Consider the following 23,897-nt stretch of genomic DNA (forward strand, 5'->3'; position numbering starts at 1 on the left):
GCATGAACAGATGGCATCAATGGCAATATCATATTAAAAATGAGGATATTAGGAAAGAACTTGACGTTGTCAGCATCCGGGAATGCATTAGCAGAGCTAATATCTCAGGTGGTATGGTCTCTTAAACAGAATGGGTGAGGAAAGATTAGCAAAACAAGTGTTCTCTGCCAGGTTGGCAGGGAAAAAAGATTCAGAGGAAGACCAAGATAGAGGTGGATTGATACAGTAAAAAGTGCCTTAGAAGACAGAAATATAAGATCTGATAATATTGGAGTCTTGACAGGTAACAGACTGATTTGGAGGAAAATTGTAGATAGGAAGTTAGTAATGATGTAAATTTTTCATGTAGTACTATCAGATCCTGTACACCCCTTGAGGGTATATATCAGGAATTTGATGATGATGTATTATCATCAAATTGTTGTAAAATTATCAGTTCTTTGCTTCTGTCAAAATACAGTTTCCTTCTTATTTCTAATGTTAGAAGAAAACACAACTTTGTCTTACAACAAAATAAAATGTTCTGGCTTCTATTTCTTCGACTGACAGGAACAAATGGGGGGTTAAATAATCGGTAGACCAAAACCAATATAGCAATTCACTCTTTCCAAACTGTGTTACTGTCAATCCTTAAAAAAAAAAGTTAGAGACCTCATCTAGATTTTTATCTTCTGGTGGTTGTTTATCAACAGAAAGAAAAACACTTCCAGATAAATCTGAAGGTCTCTGAATCTGTTCTATTAACGTTTTACTGTCCTCTCTAAAAAAAGGAACCAACAGGCTTATCACTATCTCCACAACAATGAAACCAAAACAACGCTGTGGCTATCCATGTGCTACTTCCTCACTGTCTATGTATGAGCAAACCTTCTTCACACCACTGGTTAATCTTAACAGTGCTCTCCTTGTATGGTGGAAAGTTGTAGAAAAGAGTTGTATGGGTAGGACAAAACAACATGTAAAATAAATTAACAGGAAGTTAATTAAGTAAAAGAATGATATTTTTTTGATATATGCTGGCTTAAATTTAATGCAGGTAGTGAACTTGAAAAAACTGTCAACTCCATTTTTACTAAATAGCTTAAGGAAATTACAACGTATACTAGGATATACATTAAAATAAATTTTAATGCACTTCCAATATTTCGGCAACGTAAGGTTGCCATTTTCACAGGAACTTAAAAACAAGACACGTGCACACAAGCACAACAAACAGTAAATGAGGACGAAGCAGGAAGCTATTCTTTCTCCAAAATTCCTGATGATGCCCCCTAGCTGGCAATGTTGGTATTCTTGGGCGATTGGGCTGAAGGTTTTCTGATGTAGGTTTCCCAAATTTGGCGCAGTCTCATGCAACCAAATTTGTTGAGGTTAGGATTGTTTCTTAGGGCTGAGGCTGATTCCATGAAAAGCCTTTCGTATTTGAATTTACTACGGTGTAAAATCGTGGCTTTCTTCCACCGTATTCTATGGCGGGTATCCAGCGCATGGTCTGCAAGACCAGAGTGACTGTATTGGTGAAACCGATGTAGTCCTTGTGTTCTGAAATTCTGATATTAGCTGTCCTACCTGTTTGGCAAAGTAGAACCTTCAGCCCAATTGCCCAAGAATACCAACATTGCCAGCTAGGGGGCACCATCAGGACTTTTAGGAGAAAGAATAGCTTCCTGCTTCATCCTCATTTACTGTTTGTTGTGCTTGCATGCACGTGTCTTGTTTTTAAGTTCCTGTGAAAATGGCAATGTGATGTTGCCGAAATGTTGGAAGTGTATTAACATTTATTTTAATGTATATCCTAGTATATGCTGTAATTTAATTTCCTTAAGCTATTTAGTAAAAATGCATAACCAATGTCTATGCCTTCCCACGAGAATGTCAACTCCGCATTGTTTCTGTCACCATTATGAAACATTACCGAAGTTTAGTGATATTTTATAACAAACTAGAGTTACAAACTGTTTTAATAACAACATTTTATAAAATGATTTGTTATACTATTTTTAATTTTTATACTATTTATGAAAACATAGACAAGTGACTTTAATTATAATGATAAATTTCATGAACAGAGTATTAAAAGAAAACTGCATTATATTACTGTAAATAAATGGGGAAAAGGAAATGTTTAATTATCCCAATTTCTTTATTATAAGATTGCTTAATACATATGTAACCTAATTTATTAAAAATAAATAATTAAATAAATAAAATGTGATGCATCTGAATGAAAGTCATTAGATGCTTCATCCATTAGTTTGTTTTAAATCCAAGAGAAGTGAACTATGAGACCAGTTCAAAAGTGAACCTAATATGGGTGGTTGTATGAGCAGGGCTCCATAAATCCTCTTAGCATGGGCAAGTCATCAGAGAAAGGTGGCAATTGAATTACCAGCTTTATCCTAAATGTATTCAAAATATATTGCCATTTTTCTTTGATTAATTTACACTTTTTTTTTATTGATTAAAACATCATTCTTCATCACAGTCAAGTTATTTGATCATGGGCAGCTTCCAATGAATGTAATAAAGAAGTTTTATTTTCAACCAGGAGATAGTATCTATGTAATTAATTTAGAAGTTTAAACTTGCTGCTGTTTTGGAAATGTGAAGTAATTCCTATCTATGACAACAGGTAACATTATTTATCTCTCACCCTGTTATAAACTAAAACCTATCCTGCATCCACAGATTAATTTTGAAATAAACAGACAAGTATTCTCAAACATTTTCTTTTGCATAACTTGCAAGTCATTAACCACTCTTATAAAAATCAGAGATACTATTAAACAAACAACAAAAAAAAAAAAAAAAAAAAATTCATTTAACAATACTGATTTTCATTTGTTTCAATGCCACCTGTAATTCTCCCAACATCCTCTTTGACTCTTAAAGTAAGCATGCAGTTATAATTTAGTACTGGCGTAAGCTTATTTTCACGCGTAATTATATACCGAAACATATGTGATCTAAAGGATTTTTAATAGTGTTATTTAAAAAACAGAATTATTCTGCAAAGACAAGTCAAAGACTGGGTCACATTATAAGTTAGTCTGGCTCCATTGAGTGTTCACCATTTTCTGATGTGTTGTAAACTTATGTCTTTCCTATTCAATTAATTTATGGATAATTTATATAAATTCACCCATCATTATGCACAATAAAAGAAAGGGAATGCAAACTATGCCTTTTACTTTTGTGAAGTGCAAAACTGAAGTTGAAGGTAAGGGATCAAAATATACTAAAAACATAGGAGAAAACATAATCAACATATGCCTTTAAGAAAAATGGCTCAAGGAATCCGAATAGTTGTGCTATGAAGATGGAATTGCATTCCGTAAAGCATAAAAAATATCCTGTGACTGCAGACAGGAACTCTAGATTAGTACAAGGTTTTCAAGTTTCTGGCCAAATTTAGATTTGGCCTTGTGAAATATACCTCTAGCTCATTCCAAAGAAAGATGAATTCTGAAATGCTTGAATACCTAAAGTGCCTTTTTAATACAGTTTATTATAAATCTAAATTCTATAAACCATTTACTGACTTAAAAAGTTTATATGCCCAGTAGCAGAATAGTATCAAAATGACATAAAATGTAAAGAATTTGTGTTGGTAATTGCTGATGTCGTTAAACAAAAATAAGTCAAGGAAGTCAAAGACTCCATCAGTGAGTCTTCTTGAAGATGCTTCTTTGGATATTTCAAATGAGGTAAACCCCATCTATTATGAGATTCATACATAAAAATGAAAGAAGCATTTTTTATATAATTTCTCTCCCAAAACTGAGCTACAATATATTTTGTTAGATGAGATAGTGAAATGAAATAGTTTTTCTTCTTGTCATGGAAGACTAGTAATTGGTTAGAAGACAGCAACCTGTAATATGCTGGGCAAAAATCAATGGACTAGTAGCAAAATTAAAGAGAGACATGTCAGATCTTATAAATTATATTTTGTTGAATTATATCAATTATATTATAAATTATATAAAGTATATTTTGTTAGATGAGATAGTGAAATGAAATAGTTTTTCTTCTTGTCATGGAAGACTAGTAATTGGTTAGAAGACAGTGTAAAAGAAGCAACCTGTAATATGCTGGGCAAAAATCAATGGACTAGTAGCAAAATTAAAGAGAGACATGTCAGATCTTATAAATTATATAAAGTATATTTTGTTAGATGAGATAGTGAAATGAAATAGTTTTTCTTCTTGTCATGGAAGACTAGTAATTGGTTAGAAGACAGTGTAAAAGAAGCAACCTGTAATATGCTGGGCAAAAATCAATGGACTAGTAGCAAAATTAAAGAGAGACATGTCAGATCTTATAAATTATTGAACATAATTTGAATTTAGCTCTTTATATTATAGCATTATCAAAGATGTTCTTATTATCTTTAATAATTATTAAAAATTAACAATGAACAATAGCATTAATTTAATAATAATTTATTATTAAAATTAATAATATCTTTAATTAAAGATATTAAAGGTATTGCTGAAATTGAAATGATGGTATGGCATCATTTCAATGATGCCATGCCATCATTTCATTGTGGTAATGTGGTAAAAGGTGTGCGGAGTCCTTGTAATGAGTACACACACACACACACACACACTGGACAAAACGAGTAGGCTCAGACACGAACGGACATTCAGATCTCTCCTCTTTTTACCTTGATTTTGTGCAGTATTGAACAGGAAAACTGGATGTAACTAGTACTGACTGATAGCTTGTATAGTGCTCTTTCTAACAGTGAGTAATTCACTCCATAATATTATAGTTCTAAGCTTGAATGAGTGATTTTTTTTTATTCTCTCTTTATGAACTGAATCTGCTGATAAGACTGTATCCATTGTTTAGCTCCCTTAAAAACAACATCTGTCTCATAATAGGATTAACTGTTATAGCAAGGGTTACTCCCCCTCCCCCCACTGCTGCAACTGGGAGGCACAAAGGTCACAAGGAACAACCCTCTGGAAGTCTAATTCAATAGAAATGTCACTTCTAGAAGCAAGCAGCAAAACTGTAAGTACATTCTCTTAAACTTTGTACCTTAGAAAACTTAGCAGTTCAATAGGAAAGTTATTATACTACAATTTTGATTAACACTAAGATGGCAGCATGGAATAAATTAGAGTTCGATAACGTCCTCAATTTGCTGCAAATGTTGTCAAAGTAAGCAGTAATTTAAGAAACGGTTTAAATAGGATATACTAACTGCAGTGAGTGAACTAACAGAGGTATTCAATAAAATGAATATGAAACAAAAGTATCAAAAGAACTAGTCTACTACAAAACAAACAGGAACAAGATAACTTAGTTTAGCCTACTAAGTCATACTCATAAGTCGTTAAAAAAAATGCTAAAGACAAAGATGAATCTGAAAATAATCCTTGCTATAAATTAATAGTGAAACTGATAGTGCAACTGAACAGTGAAGAAACCAAAAATATCGTAAAAGAAAAAAATAGACCCAAGAAAAATCAAAATCAGAATCACAAAAATGAAAAGTATTAATAATGGAGAAGTTTTAATTGAATCCAAAGAAAAGACCAACATAAACTTGCCACATAATCACTAAGTAATGCAAAGACACGTTAGTAGCAAATTCCAATAAGAAACATTTTCCAAGGCTAATTATATGGGATATTCCCAGCAAAATCAATATGAGCAATGCAGTTGACTCAACAGGCATGCAGAAGAACTCTTTCAGTTGCGATACAAAGATGACACTAAAATCCATGACAAATTAAAAAACGAACAAGAGAAACTTAATTATTGAAGTCAATCCAACGGTGAGGACCAAACTGCTGAAAATCAGTGTTAAAATGGTGTGGAGAATTTTCCATTGTGCAGACTACATAAGTGTTCTGAGATGCTGTTAACTGCAATAAGATCCATCACCATCATACACGAGACTGTAGGGGAAAAACCACCTATCCATTCTGCTGAGGAACACAAGTTCAGTGAGTGCCCATGAAATGAGTCCGAGATGAACTGTATAAATTGCCAAAATCATAACAAGCATGCTAAAACCAAAAATGACTGCAAACACATTAAGCAAAGACTACCCGACATACAACTACTATAGACAGTTTTAAAATTTGAATCACAGATTATGGAAAGCAATAATAAAGTTAGCAGAAACAGCACCACTTCCCTTGCATGCCTTCAAATAAATCTTCATCGCTCTATCAAGGCTGTAAATAACTTAACAGAACTCATAAATAGAAAAAATATAGGACTACCATTAATACAAGAATCTTGCAACATCAACAACAAAATATGTGGCTTCCCAACTAATTATAAAATATTTTCCAAAGGATCAGAAAGAAAGAAAGAAAGCTGTAATACTCATAGTCAACCCTGAAGTTGATTAATGGATTTTACCATTAATCATGGCCTAATTCTTGGAATAAATAGTAATGCCCATTTGGTTTTATGGTTTAATAAGATCACAAACAATAGAGATAAAAATCTGGAGAGTTTTTAGCATCGAATTCTTTACACATACTAAATAACAACTGTAATACCCCATCATTTGAAAATACTAGAGCTAGAGGAAGCAGTTTCATTGATCCGACAATAGCAAACAATGCTATTTTATCCAGATTTCTGAATGGAGATGCGAGGAAGAAGAAAGTTGTTCTGATCATCGCATATTAAGTTTCATCATCAGGTAACACAAATTTAAACAGAATGCACAAGACAAACCATCACATTAACATCAAGTACTTCACTGACAAAACCAATCTAGACATATTTGTAAAAGCATTCAAAAAAGAATTTGGCATGACTAATCTCAGAGAATCACTTTAATGGAAATAAGTGAACAACAGCTCAGTTTAGACAAGAAGCTAGCAAAGTTCCTGCTGTGGACCAGGTTTCTGGAACATTAAGACTTCCTTAAGACTATTAAGGAAGTCAACGTTAAGACTTCCTTTCACTACTGAAACGAAAGTCAGAGCTTTTGCCAATGATGCAATGATAATGATTCAGGGACACGATGGCATACAGTTAGAAGAAATGGCCAATGAAGAACTCTTTAAAATTGCAGAGTGGGCACATGATAAAAAAATGACCTACAATAGCACCAAGTCTAAAGTGCTCCACATCTCACGTAAAAAATCAAAACAACCTGTAACTGTCTTCCTAAATGGGGAAGTTCTCTGGTTAGCTAGTGAACTAAAATACCTAGGAGTAACAATAAATGAAAAATTTACCTTCAACAAGCACATCTCATATGTTGCTGAAAAAAAGCTTACAAATAGTTAACCTTTTAACTAAGTCGTCAAGGATAAAGTGGGGATCAGGCCAACAAGCACTGAAAACAATACATACCAAAGCCATACTACCATTTATATCTTATGCTGCACTTCCTTGGAAACATGCACTAAAATCAAGAAAAACTGACAAAAGCTAAACAGAGTTCAACGCCTTATAGTCATATGAATAATTAAAGGATACAGGACAATATCTTTCGATGCGGCTTGTGTTATTGCTGGTTTAACACCGATCTGCCTGAAAATGCAAGAATTCTCCATTATATGAAGTCACTTCTGGAAGATACAACGAAATTCCAACATTGATCCAAATTGCTACGAACATCTGCTTCAGTATAGTTGGTGGCCAAACCCAGCAGAGAAAACATATATTAAGGCAAAGGAAAGGTCTGACAGTGACAAATTCCATATATATATATATACACACACACTGATGGGAGCTAAACAGAAGGAAATGTTAATTGCTTTTTTATTGTCTATTACAGACAGTCCATGGCACAAGAATGCTGGTCCAGACTGCATCCTCCCTTGTTCCATCAACCAAGCAGAACAACTTGATATAGTTTATTCACTTACATATCTCTGTGAATTATAACTTAACACCTCTCATCAAAAGACAGCAACAATTTACAGTGACAGTAAAAGCTCTACAGATGGCATACAAAACCAGAACAACCATATAGCGTTAATAGAAAGACATGAAATCTGGTTTAACAATCTCACTCTAGAGGGATGAGAAATCAAGTTCTGCTGGGTGAAGGTGAATACTGGGGTAGCAGGATATGATAGAGCACATCAGCTGGCTAAAGCAGCAGCTATAAATGAACAGCCAGAAACAAGTTACCAAAAGTACTCAAAATCTGCTATAAAAAAACTTGATGAAGAAATAAGGTTAAACTTGTGGGAAAAAGAATGGAAAACATCAAAAGAATTCTTGCCAAGTATCAGAGGCAGACTCCAGCTGAAAAAACATGCCATCTCTCCAGGTTTAACCACACTACTGATGAGACATTGAAAATTAAGACACTACCTACACAGATTCCATATTCTGGAATCCCCATCATGTATTTGTTGTCCACATCTTCAACAGACTGTTGATTACATACTTTATGATTGTCAGCTATTGGACTCCATCTGGATGGCCCTAATACAACACATCATCACTTCTGGAGACAAGTGGCCAGTGTCAAAATAGAGACTTATCCAAAAGTATTACTCAGAATTAATTAATTTTGCCAACAAGATCAATTTCCAGTTGTTGTAAATATAAAAATGGATGTAAAGGTTGGAATAGATACATACAGATGTAAAAATATAAATGTAAATATGAATATTGATACAAAAATATAAATATTAATTAGTACTTGGAAGCTACGTGTAATATAATGCAATGGAGCATGTAGGAAATAAATTACCTACTCGTAGGGTTACTACTGGGAGGAAAATTGAAAATGCGACACACACACACACACACACACACACACACAGAGGCATAGTGAGGCTATGGCCAATATGGCTTCGACCATAGGTGCTAATTTTACATAGGCGCAAAAATTGAGATTTTTAAAGTTTTTTTTTTTTTTAGAACGGCGCAATTTTCTTTCCTGGCCATAGGCACCAAAATTCCTCCCAACGTCTCTTCACACAAACTCACACACGTACAAACTTGCATTTTATGAAATTACAAAAACTTTAGACATGAAGTTTTGGCTAAAATCTTACTTGTGCTTATAACGAAAAAGAGAGAGAGAGAGAGAGAGATGGAAGCTAGTCAGGTCAGTAGCAAACTGATTTGCTAACAATGTCAGAAGGAAGCATCTTATTATATCTCCATCTAGCACTGACATCTTATAGATACAGAATTCAAGTATTTCCAATCAAATAGCTGGAAAATAACATTCTTTGGACTGCATTTCTTTAGAGTACTCTGAATATAATATAGCTACATGTTCATAAATCATCATCATCATCATCAATTTCCTAATATGTACTCAAGAGGTGTTCAGGATGTTCAGAAATAAGAACGAAATTAATAAACAGAATGTGGACCTTATGGATGGATTGCGAGTTTGAAGTTTGTTAGTCATGTAATGGAGGTTATTATATGGTCTCGGAAAATTATGACTATACACCACAACTTGTCTGAATGGATAAGGATTTCTCTGTGCTACAGTGATACTTTCAGCAGACATTTGGCTTCTTGAAAGAGAGGACATTAGTCCTTTAACCAATGGCTATGGGCAGAATTCAACAAATTCACTTGCCTACTTATCAAAGGTGAGTGGATTTTGCTATCTGGTGATAGTAGCTGCAAGACTGCACAATTATTTTTTTTTTAATTATTATTAAATAAAAAATATTCTAAGTTCTCCAGCCACAGTACCATCAGTATAGCATTCCTGATCACTTTATGGCATACTCCTACTAACTTACTAGGAATATCAATTAAAAGAACTGGGGGGAGGAGTTCATTTTTTTCATGGCAAATAAGGTTTTACACAATTTGTTGAGCCCTGGCTATAGGAGTGCAGCCTTCCAAGTTTGATCCATAAGCATGAAAAGGAGTATTCTAATAGAGGTATATATAATTCTTATGGGAGGAATATTATATAGATATTTTTCATTCTTTCTTTTGTTAAGGATATTATGATATATGACAAGTAGAACATATCTTTCCATAGGATGATGAGCAAATGATAACAAGAACAGAAGATGGGTGTGTGTGTGTGGGGGGGAAGAACCTCATGAGGAAGTGGTGTAGAGATCAAAATTAGTTTTGGTATCACAAGTGATGAAAGGTTAGAATATTCTGTTGAAATACATGGGTGCACTTGATGGTGTTAATTTAAAGCTAAGCCTCACTCATATATACAAACTCTATGGAATTTTGTTAATAAGAATGATGTGTGAATATGGTTTCCTTACAGAAAAATCAAAATGCACAAAATGTGCGGTGCATAAATTGTATTAATTGTAAACTTATTATATATTTTATATGTTGTTTACACCATGAAGCATTATTATTATGAATAATCAACAACACCTAAGCCTTTCTATACATACTTCAGACACAATTAACAATTTTTCTAATACTACTGTTATAATTAAAATTTCACATACCTTATGATTTTTAACATACTGCCATGTTAGCAGACCACCTGCAACTCCTCCAGAGAATAGTCTAAAAATAAAATTACATTTGAAAATAAAAATATATTATAAACAAGTAGAGTATCTGGTTAACAGTATATATTATAATTAGCTATGCATTTAGAATTAAGTAGCAGCAGTTTATAAACACATTAACAGATTACTTGACTTTGAAGTATCATAAGTAAGTTCTATGGGTTAGTGTTTTTATTACATCATATTATTGAGGGGGGGGGGTGATGGGAAAGTTTGTGAGTGGATCTGCCTGTGTGAGTGGGGTTCCTATATATTGAAAAGGACAGGTTACCTTTAGGCAAGCAGGTGACCAAAGTGTCTAGAAAGTGACATCAACCCCCCCCCCCTCCTCAACAATATTGTGAAATGAAAACACTATCCCACAGAGCTTATAACCTTTGTTCCAATGTGACCTCTCTTGCAACAACAGAACTCAATTATATACACCACACTTTTCTATCTAATGGTTACAATTCCCACATTATCAAAAAATAAAAATAAAATAATAATAATCAATCATTCCCCCAATCCATGACCTCTTTGGAAAGATTTTAGTAATGCTATCACCATCCCCATGTCTGAGGCACATCAGAAAAAATATCCAGAATCTTCAAGAAATACAATCTTTGCACCACTTTCAAACCCCACTTAAAACTAGCTACTCTTATCTGCTCCACTAAAGACAAACCCCCCCCCTCTCAGTTCCAGGTGAATATAGTTTCTTGTTCCTGCAAGTTGGCTTACTATGGACAGACAATAAGATCAGCTACTATCCGATGGAAGGACATAAAAAAATTGGCATTGCTAACTATAGTTTGGATATAGCTCACAGAATCAACTGAAAAAAGACTATCATGCTCCATCACAGTAAATTCAGAAGAGAAAGACTATTTTTAGAATATACTGCTGCTCTTAAAAATCAGTCTAATTTAAATAAATATGGTTGCGTAAAACTTCCAAAAATATGGAAAACACTAATACCTCGAGATCCCGGTTTACATCCTAGGCCAACTACAGGTGTCCATAGAGGGCACTCCACATAAGACTCTAATCTTTCATCCATGTGTCTAGTTAGCTTTGTGTCTGTATGTATGTGTGTGTGTGTGTGTTACAAGTCCCTGATGATGTCTCCGTAACTCTATAATTCTGACAATCCCCAAAGGTGGATTGACCAAATATCAAGAATCACTGGACTTAAACTAGAACAAGCATTAAGAGAAGCACAGGGGAGAAAGAAATGGCGAAGCATCATTAGGAAGGTCACGAGTTCTCAGACATGAGGAGATACGAGAGAGAGAGAGAACAAATATATATACTCCTATCCAGTTAACATTCTTGTTCTTTCACTTATCCCAAGATATTGAGAAGGAACCCTCTTTGAGGTGCTGAAGGGCTTCCCAGTGACCATGAGATATAGACGCCTTTACCATCCCTTCTTTTCAAGAGAGCTACAAACATGTTCTCCATTATTAAAAGTCCATTGTAATGTTTTAATTAATTCTCACTGAATCGAAGGAGTTCTAAAGGTAGCTAGGTTAAAGAAGAAGGTGAATGTTGGAGTGTGACCTTAGATATTTTAGGTGAAGAACCACCAATCTCAATACAGAAATTCCTAAATGCAACAATTAAGCTAGTACATTTTAATTTAGTCTATTCAAGATAGTCAAAGTTTATTTTCCTAATACTAAAGAATAGAATCATTTAGGTAAAAAATATCGATTCAATAATGCAATGCAATGCACTGCTGAGGATTCAATGAATCTTTAAAAAGTTTATCCAGAAATACTGAAAGTTGACTAGGCCAAGGTCAATATCCAGCAGCCGAAAACATCATTGCAAAATACCATCACTCATACAAATATCAACAGTTTTAAGAGGGTGGTTGGAAATATTAATTCATTTTCCAATCATGATCTGATGGTAAATAACTCATCTTCATTAATAGTAAGAGCTATGGAGTAATATACTGGGCAGCATGGTCTGACACAACTCCTGAAAACCCATCTTAGTTTCAGCTCTATCTCCGTGTGAGACCGGCTGACTCACCTTTAGTCGAAAGAGACCAAATAAAGGTTTCTTACATCATAGATCAGAATCAAATCCAGGTCTTTCTGACCGAAGGGCTTCGTCCATATTGACTGATTTATGGAGGTTCTATCTGCCTTGACATATTTGTTTAATATTATTATTATCATGGGCAACTCCAAGGAGTCGACAGACTCATCGAGGAAGGCCCTACCATCATGTCAAGAACTCGCCTTGAGCTCATTCACTGTCATGGCACCCACAACAGACTCTGGCAGCTTATTCCACTCATTCACCATTCTCCAAGTAAAAACTTAGCTCTAATACCCTTGCTAACCACACTCTTTCCCAGCTTCCATGTATGGCCTCTAGTCCTCCCACAACCAGTCCTATTCTCAAAAATGTCTTCTGAATTAATCTTATAGAAACCTTTCAGTAATTTGAATGTCTCAATCATATCACCCCTTTTCTGCCTATCAACCAATTTCTGCACCCCACAAATCTTCAACCTGTTCACATAAGGTTCATTCCATAGACCTGCTATCATCTTGGTCACTCGTCTCTGGATCATCTCTACCTCCTCCCCATCAAGAAGAAACCCTGGTGCCCATATCTGGGCACAGTAGTCTAGATGGGGTCTTATCAAGGCTCGATACAGAGGAACAATAATCTGTTTGTCTCTGCTTGTTAAAGTATTTTTTAGCAACCAACTGGTTTGATGAGCTGATTTAGCCACTTTTGTGATGTGCCCCCTAAACTTCAACTCCCTATCCACCAACACTTCCAAATCCCTGGCCTCATCAATCTCCTGGAATAAGGTTCCACCAATGTGATATATTGCTGCTAATCTTTTCACCCCAAAATGCATAACCTTACACTTTGCCACATTAAATTGACATCCATTCTCCTTAGCCCAGTCCTCCCAACTATCCAAATCATCTTGAAAAATTTTGACATCCTATGCACTCAACTATTGCTCTATCCAACTTTGCATCATCAGCAAACAAATGAACACTTCCTCTCAGATCCTTTCCTATATCATTAATGAACAAATTGGAAAGTAGTGGTCCAAGAACAGAACCCTGCGGCACACCACTAGTCACAGGTCGCCTTTTGGACTCTACTCCTGAATAAACTACTCTCTGATATCTCTCCATCAACCCCCCCCCCCCTCCTATCCATCTCACCAACCCTATATCCATCCCCATATGCTGCAGTTTACTGATTAGAATTCCATGTGGTATCCTGTCAAAAGCCTTCCAAGGTCCAGTAGAATCACTGTAAACCCATTACCATTATCCAGTTCAGCCGTCACTGTGTTATAAAACGTGAGCAAGTTACTGAGGCATGATCTACCCTTCACAAAACCATGTTGTCCCCCATACAATATCCCATTTTCATCTATCCAATCCTGTATTCTTTTCTTGACTAATTTCTCTAAGACCTTGACAATGATTCCTGATATGCTAATCGGTCGGTAATTTACAACAGCAGTCTTGGAACCACCTTCATGCAGTGGAATTATTTTCACCCCCTCGGGACTGATCCAGACCTGAGACTCAAATTAAACAAAATGGTCAATGGCACTGCCAATTCTTTAGCTGCTTCATGTATGACACGAACTGGTATACCATTCAATCCCACAGATGTATTGACATTGAGGTTTTGTAATAGACTATACACCTCCACTTCATTCACTACAATTCCTGTATAAGCTATTGGTTCTTAATGTCACCACCTGGATGATATACTCTTGCAAAGTGCTCGCTCAGTAATTCAACTATATTAATTGATTTGGTTACCTTCCTACCATTGGCATTCTTTAAAATCATTCTGCCATATACATTTTTTCTTTTACTTGCCACATATCGAAAAAACTGTTTGGGATTCTCTTTAGCCTGCATGGCTAATGTTCTTTCATAATCCGCTTTTGCTTTTCTTACCACACTCGTTATCCTTCTGGCCTGCGCTTCATACCATTCATGTGCCTGCCGGTCACCTTTCTCCTTAAATTCCCTCCATAGTTGTTTCTTTTTTTGTCAGATATACAGTCAGCCATTGCCTCATGTAAACACTTCTTAACTGCCTCCCATGCACTATCAACATCCAGCCCTTGCAGTTTTACATGCCGTGGCACTGAACTAATCAAACTCCTAAGCTTGTCATACTTACCAACTCGATAATTCCACATGTATCCTGTCTTAATTGCAAATTCCACACCTTTAGCCACCTCCCAAGTCAAGACCCTATGATCACTCTCACCAATTGGTGGCAACGTGGTCATATTCGTTACAGCCAAATTCTCAGATGCAATTACTAGGTCAAGCACTCTCTGACCCCTAGTATTTTCCATTACATGCTGTCACAGATAGTTTTCCTTTAATAACCACATAAAATACAATTCCTTCCTCCCATGTGTCCTCTCCTCCTTCCAATAAATGTTACCATAGTTGAAATCTCCCATAATAATTACCCTCCTTCCACTCATTTCTTCTATTTGCTTATGCATACTATCTCCACCATCTATTCCATCACCTGGTCTATAGCAGCACCCAACTGTATATTTTGTTCTGCTAGTCTCAATCTCACACCAAATAGCCTCAAATGTGCTCTTTTCTCTATCCTGCAGTTCCACTTCTATTCTCCTTGGCTGCAGCTCATCAGCTATCATCAATAACACTCCTCTCCCCATTTTATTCTCCCTGTCACTCCTGAACACACCATACCCCTCCCATTCTATCCCACTAGTATATCATCTCCTGTCAGCCATGTTTCACTAATGCCAAAGCTTGCGGCCTGGAAGTGACAACCAAGGCCAAAAATTCTTCCTTCTTGTTCCCAATACGAGGTGCTTAAGGGTCAAAGCTGTATAACTGAGAGGAGACCTCCACATAACCTTTAAAGGAATGCAGAGAACCAACCAGGGCTTCTGACCTAATGTCTAATCCTCACCTTCTCGTGGTGCACCATGTTGGGTATCTACTTGGATACTGAACGAACGAGGATGGGCTGGCAATTTGGGATTTAGCCGACCAAACTGTATTCTTATTGGTTAAACCAAAATAAAAAATGATGGTACAACATGACAAAATTTCATGCTCGCTGGTGCATCGCCCCGGTTAAACAAGGCTCCCGTTGTTTTCGGCAGGTAACCAGGGTGAACAGCGAAAATTCAGCTACTGGAAAAAAATCTGAAAACAAACCCCAACTCAACATCACCAGAGTTAAAGATCGGTACTATCAATGTAAGAAGCCTTGAATGGCAAAGAAATGGAGCTAGCTGAGGAATTAGATAAGTACCAGATCACCATAATAGGGGTGACTGAAACAAAAAATACCAAAACTGGTGAGATCTTTCTGAGCAATAAATACAAAATGTTATTTTCAGGCAATGACAATCAAGGAAAAGAAGGAGTAGCCATAGTATTCAACACAAAATACGAGGCTAATCTTCTTGAATGGCAGTCAGTCTCAAGTAGAGTAATGTGGGCAAATATGAGAATGGGGAACTGGACAATGAGACTTATTTGTGCCTATGGTCCCACAGAAGGTTCTACTAAGGTAGAAGTGGAGGAATTTTTTGAGGCTTTAGAAAAAGCAACTGACACAATGAAAAAAGGAAAAGTTGGTCCTTGTTGGGGATCTAAATAGCAGAGTAGGAAATGATTGTGAGACATGCAAAAATATTTTGGAAAAATTTGGAGAAAAGAGCAAAGCTAATAATAATGGCAAATATCTGTTGGATTTCTGCTCAGGACATGGACTGGTTATTACTAACACCATGTTCCAACATAAAAATGTGCACAAATTCACATGGAGAGAAGAGGCTAGGAATAAGAAAAGTCTCGTTGAATATGTTATTGTTGATAGTGATGTTTTCTCTCTGGTGCAGGACACCAGAGTATACAGAGGATTTGAAATTGGAAGCAATCACTATTTAGTCTTGAGCAGGATAAAATTGAATTTCATATTGAAAAGAATAACATGTAAGAAAGTTTTAAAGCGAATCAAAGTTGAGCAGCTCTCAGATGTGAACTGTAGACTAAAATACACAAAGATTATTGAAGAAAAATTGAAAGAGTTTGAGAACAGGAATCAAATCTTGGAGATTCAGTGGCAAACTCTGAAGAAAACATTGATTGATTCTGCCAGAGAGGCATGTGGTGAGGTTGTGTGCAAGGATAAAAAAATCAGAACTCCCTGGTGGACACAGGAAGTTAAAGAAGCAGTGAAGGAAAAGAAAAAAGCATATCAAAAGTTCCTGTCAAATAAGTCAGCTTGTGTTCTTAGAGAATATAGAGACAAATGCGAGAATGCTAAACACTGTGTAAAACTAGCTAAACAAAAGTCATGGGAGGACTTTGGCAAGAATATAGAAAATAAATATCAAGAAGGTGGCAAAATATTCTGGAGGTTGTTGAAGAAGCTTAGGAATGGAGGAAAGAGTGCTATAAAAGGAGTTAGAGATGATAAAGGTGACATGAAAACGGGAGAAAAAGATATCCTTGAAGTATGGAGTAATTACTTTGAAAAACTGCTAATAATAATGATGTTAATATGTTATTAATATGTTAATAATAATGTTCTAAATAAAAATTAGCAAGTGTGGAAGAGAGTGGACTTTCCATTGCAATTCCTTCAACTTGACTGTAAACCTTATTCTAACAAATAAAATATCCAGAATGCATAAAGTTGAATATTTTCACTATATCCTCTGACACTGCTTCTGAAAGTAGATGCAGTGTATCCTCAAGAGGAATATTTGTGAAGTGAGATTCTATATCAAAATTAATCATTATATCAGTGGGTTGTAGGGAAACATTTTTTACTTTATCTAGAAAATTGGCAGAATTTTTTTATAAACGAGCAAGAGTTGCCAATCTACGCTTTCAATAGGTGTACTAAAAGTTTGGTTATTCAGTAAGTAGGCGAATCTATGCAGTCAACAATTAGACAAAGAGTAATATCTTTCTTGTGAATCTTGGGTAACCATTGAACATAGATGTTCTAGCAAATTAACTTCTGAGTCTTTCTATAGTGTCTCCATCAAGATGTACAACTTCAGCAAGTAAAGAGTTGTATGTTAGTGAGATTGTAATTCAATTCTCGGTACGTTGATCTATCCCATAATAAAAAAGCAACTTTTCTTTTAAAATTAGCAGAATCCATAACTCTTATGGATTCTGCTAATTCTGAAATGAAAGAGTTATAATCCATAAGGATTATAACTCTTCCATTTCAGCTAAAGTGATTTTTAGGGGTACTGTTGCTAAAATTGTAAGAACGTCACAATGGATTATGGTAATGATGAGGAGGAGCTTGACATGTAGAAGTAAAGAGGTTATGGTTCTTCCCTTGTATAAGGCTTTGATCAGGCCACATGTGGACTACTGTGCACAGATTTGGTCACCTGGTTTTCAAGGGAATCAGAACGTACTGGACACGGTTCTGAGAAAGTTTACTAAGCCATCGTCAGGTTTATGGAGTGTTTGATATGATGAGAGATTGAGAGAATGACAATAAAGTGTATATAATTAAAAACAGAAAAATCCTCATCTTTAACATCTTACTTTAGAAATCTGTTTCTTTTTCCAATGTATGAAGAATAGAGCCTAGGTCCAAGAATGCCACCTGAAGCCCTTAGAATGTTTCTTAACCACATGATTCTTAAAAAAAAAAAAAAAGAGTCAGACATTACAAATAAATCACAATCAATAAAATGCATACTTAGAAATAAAGCTGTTAAAGAACTTTAAAAATGTCAACTACAGTTTGTGTAATATTATTTACACATCAAGTTAATAAACAATTAATCAATCTTATCAATCAATCCATAAAATTGTATTATACTCAGCAATCCATTAAAAACTTCCTAAATATTCCAATTCCTTAAAATAATCTGTGCTCATTATTTCTGCTCATGCAGTCTGCTCTCTCTCAGACACAATCCATGAACATCTGCAAATATCAATTTTATTTTCTTGGTGGCTTAATTTCTTGACACATCATTTAATACATATAGGAGTGCATTAAGTAATGAGTATTTAATCTTAGGCATTGGTTAGCATTTATATTAGGTTTAATGAAATAAATACAGCATAGAGAAAACTTATATCAGGTTTAATGAAATAAAAACAGCACAGTTAAAAAGTTAAGCACAAGTTTAATAGTCCCTATATTTCGTCTCTGCCACATAGACATCTTCAGCAATATAATAGAAAAATTGTAATAACACACAACAATAAGTAAAAGAAGTTAGACTAGAAGCTTAAAGCCTTATGAGGTGTGTCCTCTCTGGTTGATGTCAGCTAGCCTTAGCTATTATGCAGGAGGTTTAAGAATTCATGCTTCCCAAATCTTGAGAAGTTTAACATGACCATATTTATTTAAGTTAAGATGGTTTTTAAATCTGTAGATTCTAATACAAGTGTTTCAAGTTTGTATTTGCTGTGGTGAATCATAGTACAATATTTATTTATTATTATTATTTTTTTTTTTTTTGAGAGTGGTTCTGTATACAAAGTACCAAGACAATGGTCAGCTAAACTTGACTGACCATAGTTATGGTTATTATTATTTATTATTATTATTCCTGATACCTCCAAGGAGTCCGAAGACTCATCGTGGGAGGACACCTACAACTGTCTCAACCACTACACTGAACCTCGACTACAAATCATCTCCATCAACGCCATCTACCGCCCACCTCCACCATCACAACAACTAGTATTTTTGTCTGTAAATTGCGTGTGTTCTGAAGGGCCGATTTGTCTGTATGCAGGATGAAAAACCTTAGTTTCCAGGAGAAAAAACCCTGCAACCTCCGTATGAGATCGGCTAACTCACCTTCGATTGAAATTGTCCAGATAAAGATTCCTCCTGTTCTTCTAGAGAGATTGTCCAGTGTGACCATAATATGTTGAGTTGCAAGAATAAGCAACCTTATAAACACTTAGAACAAAACAGGAGGAGGGAGTGGATCATTAGGAGATCAGATTGGGCAGCTTGCTTCAAATTAGGTTTTAAAGCAGTGCAGAAATCACATTTCTTTAAAGTTTTGGCTATTTTCTCTGATCTGCTCCAAATGCAGGGAATAGCAATAGCATTACTGTAATCTGTATGTTATGAGGACATGGAAGGAATAACTAGTTTATAATCTTTTTGGCATTGTAGTCACTGGACAGGAAAGTCCAGTGAATAAAGGAGAGTTCAGCTGTGAGGGAAGTCAAGATGGAACAGAGGTTGCAAGCTGTATTGACAAGGATTTTAATTAATGTTTTCCTTCCAATATCTGCTGGCCCATGCACATGAAACCATTTTGCGTGCAAGTGTTTGCTAATATAACATTTCTCATATTAATGTTGCCTTTTTTCATATAGCTATAACCGATAAAATCGAGAGCATGAAATTAATTCACTAAGTCCACACATAGCTACAAAAATCAATCCCTGTTTGCACAATGTTCGAATTATTATTATTGCAATTGTACAGTATCGCCATGAAGTCCAGAGCCTTGTAATGGGAGACCCACACTAATGTTTATATACACAAAATTTATCATATCTCTCCTTAAACTCATTCACTGTCAGGGAACTCAACCCATTCCATCATTCACCACTCTCCATGCAAAAAATCTAGTTTGCATATCCTACTAACCACACTCTTACACCACTTCCATGGATGACCTCTAGCTCTCTACATGTCATATACTGAAAAATATCCTTTGTATCAATTTTATACTTTGTATCAATACCTTGTTTCTATCATGTCCCCTCTTTTCCATCTATCAATTAAACTTTGTAACCCACACACTTTCCACCTATCCTCACCTCATAGGGAGAATTCCACAAGGCTGTCAGCAGCTTGGTCACTCATCTCCACTTCTCAACCACCTCCTTGCTGTGGAGGTGGTTGAGGAGATTCACTAAGAAATCCAGGTGACCAAATCTGTGCACAATAGTCAAGATGCGGCTAAATTGTAGTCTTATAAAGAGGAATAACATCCCCTATCTTTACTTGTGTTTTTCAACATACAAGTAAGCCTTTGAGCTATTTTGCCAACATTTACAATATGCCCTCTGAACGACACCTCCTCTCTGTCCACCAATATCCCCCTAGTCCCATCAATTTCCTGCAATCCAGTGTTATCAATGTGATACACAGTATGCACCTATTTCAACCCGAAGTAGATACCTTACGTTTTGCAACATTAAATCAATAATCATCACTGTCTAGACAATAGATGCTCTAAACCAAAGTTTCTCAAACTTTGAGTATCCATGTACCACTTGTAAAATTTTAGTAACATGAAAAGTGGCATGAAAAGACAATTTCATGACAAGAAAATTTGGAAGAAATCATAATAATATTTTAATTCAAAGACAAATAATTATAAAGGTATTTATTTTTAAACATTAATGTTATAAATTATAAACATGAAAATTGTTTTAATTATTAAATATATTTTTAGATATAAGAATCTAATATATATAACAGCAGAAACAAAAATTATGAAATTTCAATTTTCAATAATAAAAAAAAAGTTAAATGAGAGGAATGAAATTGTTTCTGTCAGAAAGAAAGAAAGAAATTAAGTTAGTTTAGTGAAATCTGGTTCCATATTTTTTTATTTTTAGATACAGATAGGGCTCCATGTCAAGAAGGAGGTTTTCAAAAACCACATAGAAAACCCAGTATATGCAGGCACAGATAGTGAAACAATTGCTGAGCACCATCACAATTTAATATATGAAAGATTCTGAAATTTAGTAGATAGTTCTGACTGCATGGTTCAAAGTATTTGAATTTAAACTTTTAATGCAAAAATTTCAAACCATGTGGTTCAACTACTGTGCCGTCAACCATAGAAAGCATTAACGAAGGTCAGTTGATACATGCCAAGAAACACATTTTGTTTAAAGCTTTCTTTAATTTTTTAGTTATTAAAAAATTAATTATAGAATAGACCTCCATTTATCTGAGACAATAAAGCAACAAAAATATAAGTAAAATAATGTAATCAAAATAAAAAAAAAAAGCACCTTAAATCCTATAAAGGCCTCTTGTGTACTCTTGGAAGTACACATACCACACTTTGGAAAACACTGCTCTAAACAAACATGCCTCTGCAATGTGTTGAAATCTAAGTCATTTCACCTACACAACACAGGCTAATAAAAAAGTAACTTGTTTCACTATGAATATAAAAAAAGAACTTAAATGCCTTAAAGAAATACAAATTCTACCTTATCATTATCCTTCATGGAGTAGTTAGAGAAATACTGGAGTCGAGACAATGGAAAAATTACTAAATAAAAACAAAATAAGTGATAAGCGATTTATCATATAATTCATCTTTATAGTACAGAAATTGACTGTAAATTAGAAATTCCTTAAGAAAAAAAATTTGTGGGTGTGCAGTTGCTAGACATGCTTTCCCTTTTTTGGCTGGGCACACACACAGATTAAAGAGAACATTGGTTTTAATAACACCATATTGTTGAGCAGAGGGATGATGAGAAAGTTTGTATAGGTATTTATTTGTGTGGGAGATTTTTTGCAAACTGAGAAACAAAGGGTGCTGCTAGAAAGACATTTTGAGAGTATCTAGAAAAGAACTGGATTTTGGCTGTTGAAGAGGAATGAGTCTAACATGCCCAAGCCATTAACCAAATAGAAAATCCATCACCAATGCATTATAGCCAAATAGAAGTCTGAGAATGGTAGTACTGGAGTATGTTTTTCAAAATGCTCCATATAGCAATTGGAGTCCATGGTTGTACCCTTTATCTGTTTATATATGATGTCCTTCCAAGTGAAGTAACCAGAATCCAAATGAATATGGTTGTGTTAAACTCCCCCAGATTGGGAAACATTAATTCTAAGGCCTCCCACCCAATAGCTAAAACTAGTCAACAGCACCCAGAACTTTAGAGAACTTTAGGTTTCTAGTCTAATTTCTTCCACCTATTGTCTTGTGTGTTTTTGTGTGCTATTGCAATTTTAATATTGTATCTCTGAAGATGTCTCTGTGACAGAGACGAAATACAGGAACTTTTAAATTTGTGTTTAATTTTTTTCTGTGCTGTATTCATTCCACTAAACCTAATTATGAGTCTATTAATTGCCTGTGACTTATTTCACTACAGATATAAAAACTTGCCTTGAAGAAATACAAATGCTACCTTATCATTATGGCAAAGTCAGGACTAGCAGACCATGCAATAGATACTCCATCATGCAGGATTAAATAAAAGAAAATGTGATGCTACAAAGAAGCAATTACAAGTCTGAGAGACCATTTTTGGAGTCAGCATCAACAATAAAGTACTATCAGAAACTCAATTAATATAGCTACATTAATTTATCCAAAATAAAATACTGGAGATGGCTATTTTAAGACTATCATCAGAACAACAGTTGTAGACTACCTTAAATCTAGCTATATAAAGTAGCAGAACACAATGCTAGTTCATCTGTATGTTATAATTTTAAAATACTCAAAATTTTTTGTTTCCACAATTACTGCACTGAAAAACTTCTCTACTGTCAATCCAATAACACTCCTTTAATAACTTGTGTATTTCTATCATATCTCCCTCTTTTCCAAATATCACTTAACCTTCATTACCCACAGACCTTCAATCTGTCCTCAATGGAGCATTCACAGACCTGTCATCTCTGGGTTCCTTTCCAATCTTCCAAAGCAACAGGTAACCAGATCTGTGCACAGTAATCCAAATGTGGCTTTACTAAAGCCCTATAAAGAGGAATAATAACCTCATCATATTACTTGGATCTTATTCAACATCCAAGTAATATGATGAGCAGTTTTGGCTACCAGTATGCCCTCTAAACTGTAACACTCTGTCCACAATCACACCCAAATCCCTGGCCTCACCCAATTTCCTGTAGTCTAATTCCATCAATGTATTATGCAGCTTGTGATCTCTTCTTCCCAAGGTGTGTGCCCTAATATTTGGCCACATTAAACTGGAAGCCATTTACCTTTATTGAGGAAGGATGTGTGCCAGTTTACTGGAGCAGTGACCATGGAAATACCTGTAGAAGAGATATAGAGCTGAAATATGGCATTCATGATATTGGGAATAGTCTGTAAGGTAATATCCAAGCATATGCTAATAAGAGGAAGGTGATAAGGGACATATCTGATTTGAAAGACCAATTCTGAGCATACAATAATGAGTGTCCGTTCAATATTGTTAAGTGTAGGTTATGCATTTTAGTTTGATGTCTCTACAGGTTGTGTTACATTAATGGAAATTTGTAACAATAGTCAACGAAGCTACTGACCAAAGAGTGACAACAAAGAGTTAAAAGTTTAGGAGCAATGTTCTAAGTTAATCAAATTATCACTTCTGCATTGGATAACTTCAATGGTAAGGAAATGCTAATTTAAATGTA

General features: G+C 35.1%; 1 protein-coding gene across 1 annotated transcript in view; it reads right to left on the reverse strand.

Annotated features, from left to right (window-relative positions):
- Positions 1–23,897, reverse strand: part of Coprox (oxygen-dependent coproporphyrinogen-III oxidase) — a 124,824-nt gene that overhangs the window by 95,213 nt on the left and 5,714 nt on the right. Inside the window, exons 2-3 of the mRNA XM_090409253.1 lie at positions 18,044–18,139; positions 10,404–10,464 (exon numbers count right to left, since the gene is read on the reverse strand). Of these exons, the coding sequence (XP_090265379.1) occupies positions 10,404–10,464; positions 18,044–18,135 (153 nt within the window). The 5' untranslated portion in view covers positions 18,136–18,139. The remainder of the gene's footprint in view (positions 1–10,403; positions 10,465–18,043; positions 18,140–23,897) is intronic.

The sequence above is a fragment of the Typopeltis vanoorti genome, chromosome 19, assembly GCF_054136105.1.
Source record: "Typopeltis vanoorti isolate ZY-2024b chromosome 19, IOZ_Tvanoo_1.0, whole genome shotgun sequence".
In the NCBI taxonomy this organism is placed as follows: domain Eukaryota; kingdom Metazoa; phylum Arthropoda; class Arachnida; order Uropygi; family Thelyphonidae; genus Typopeltis; species Typopeltis vanoorti.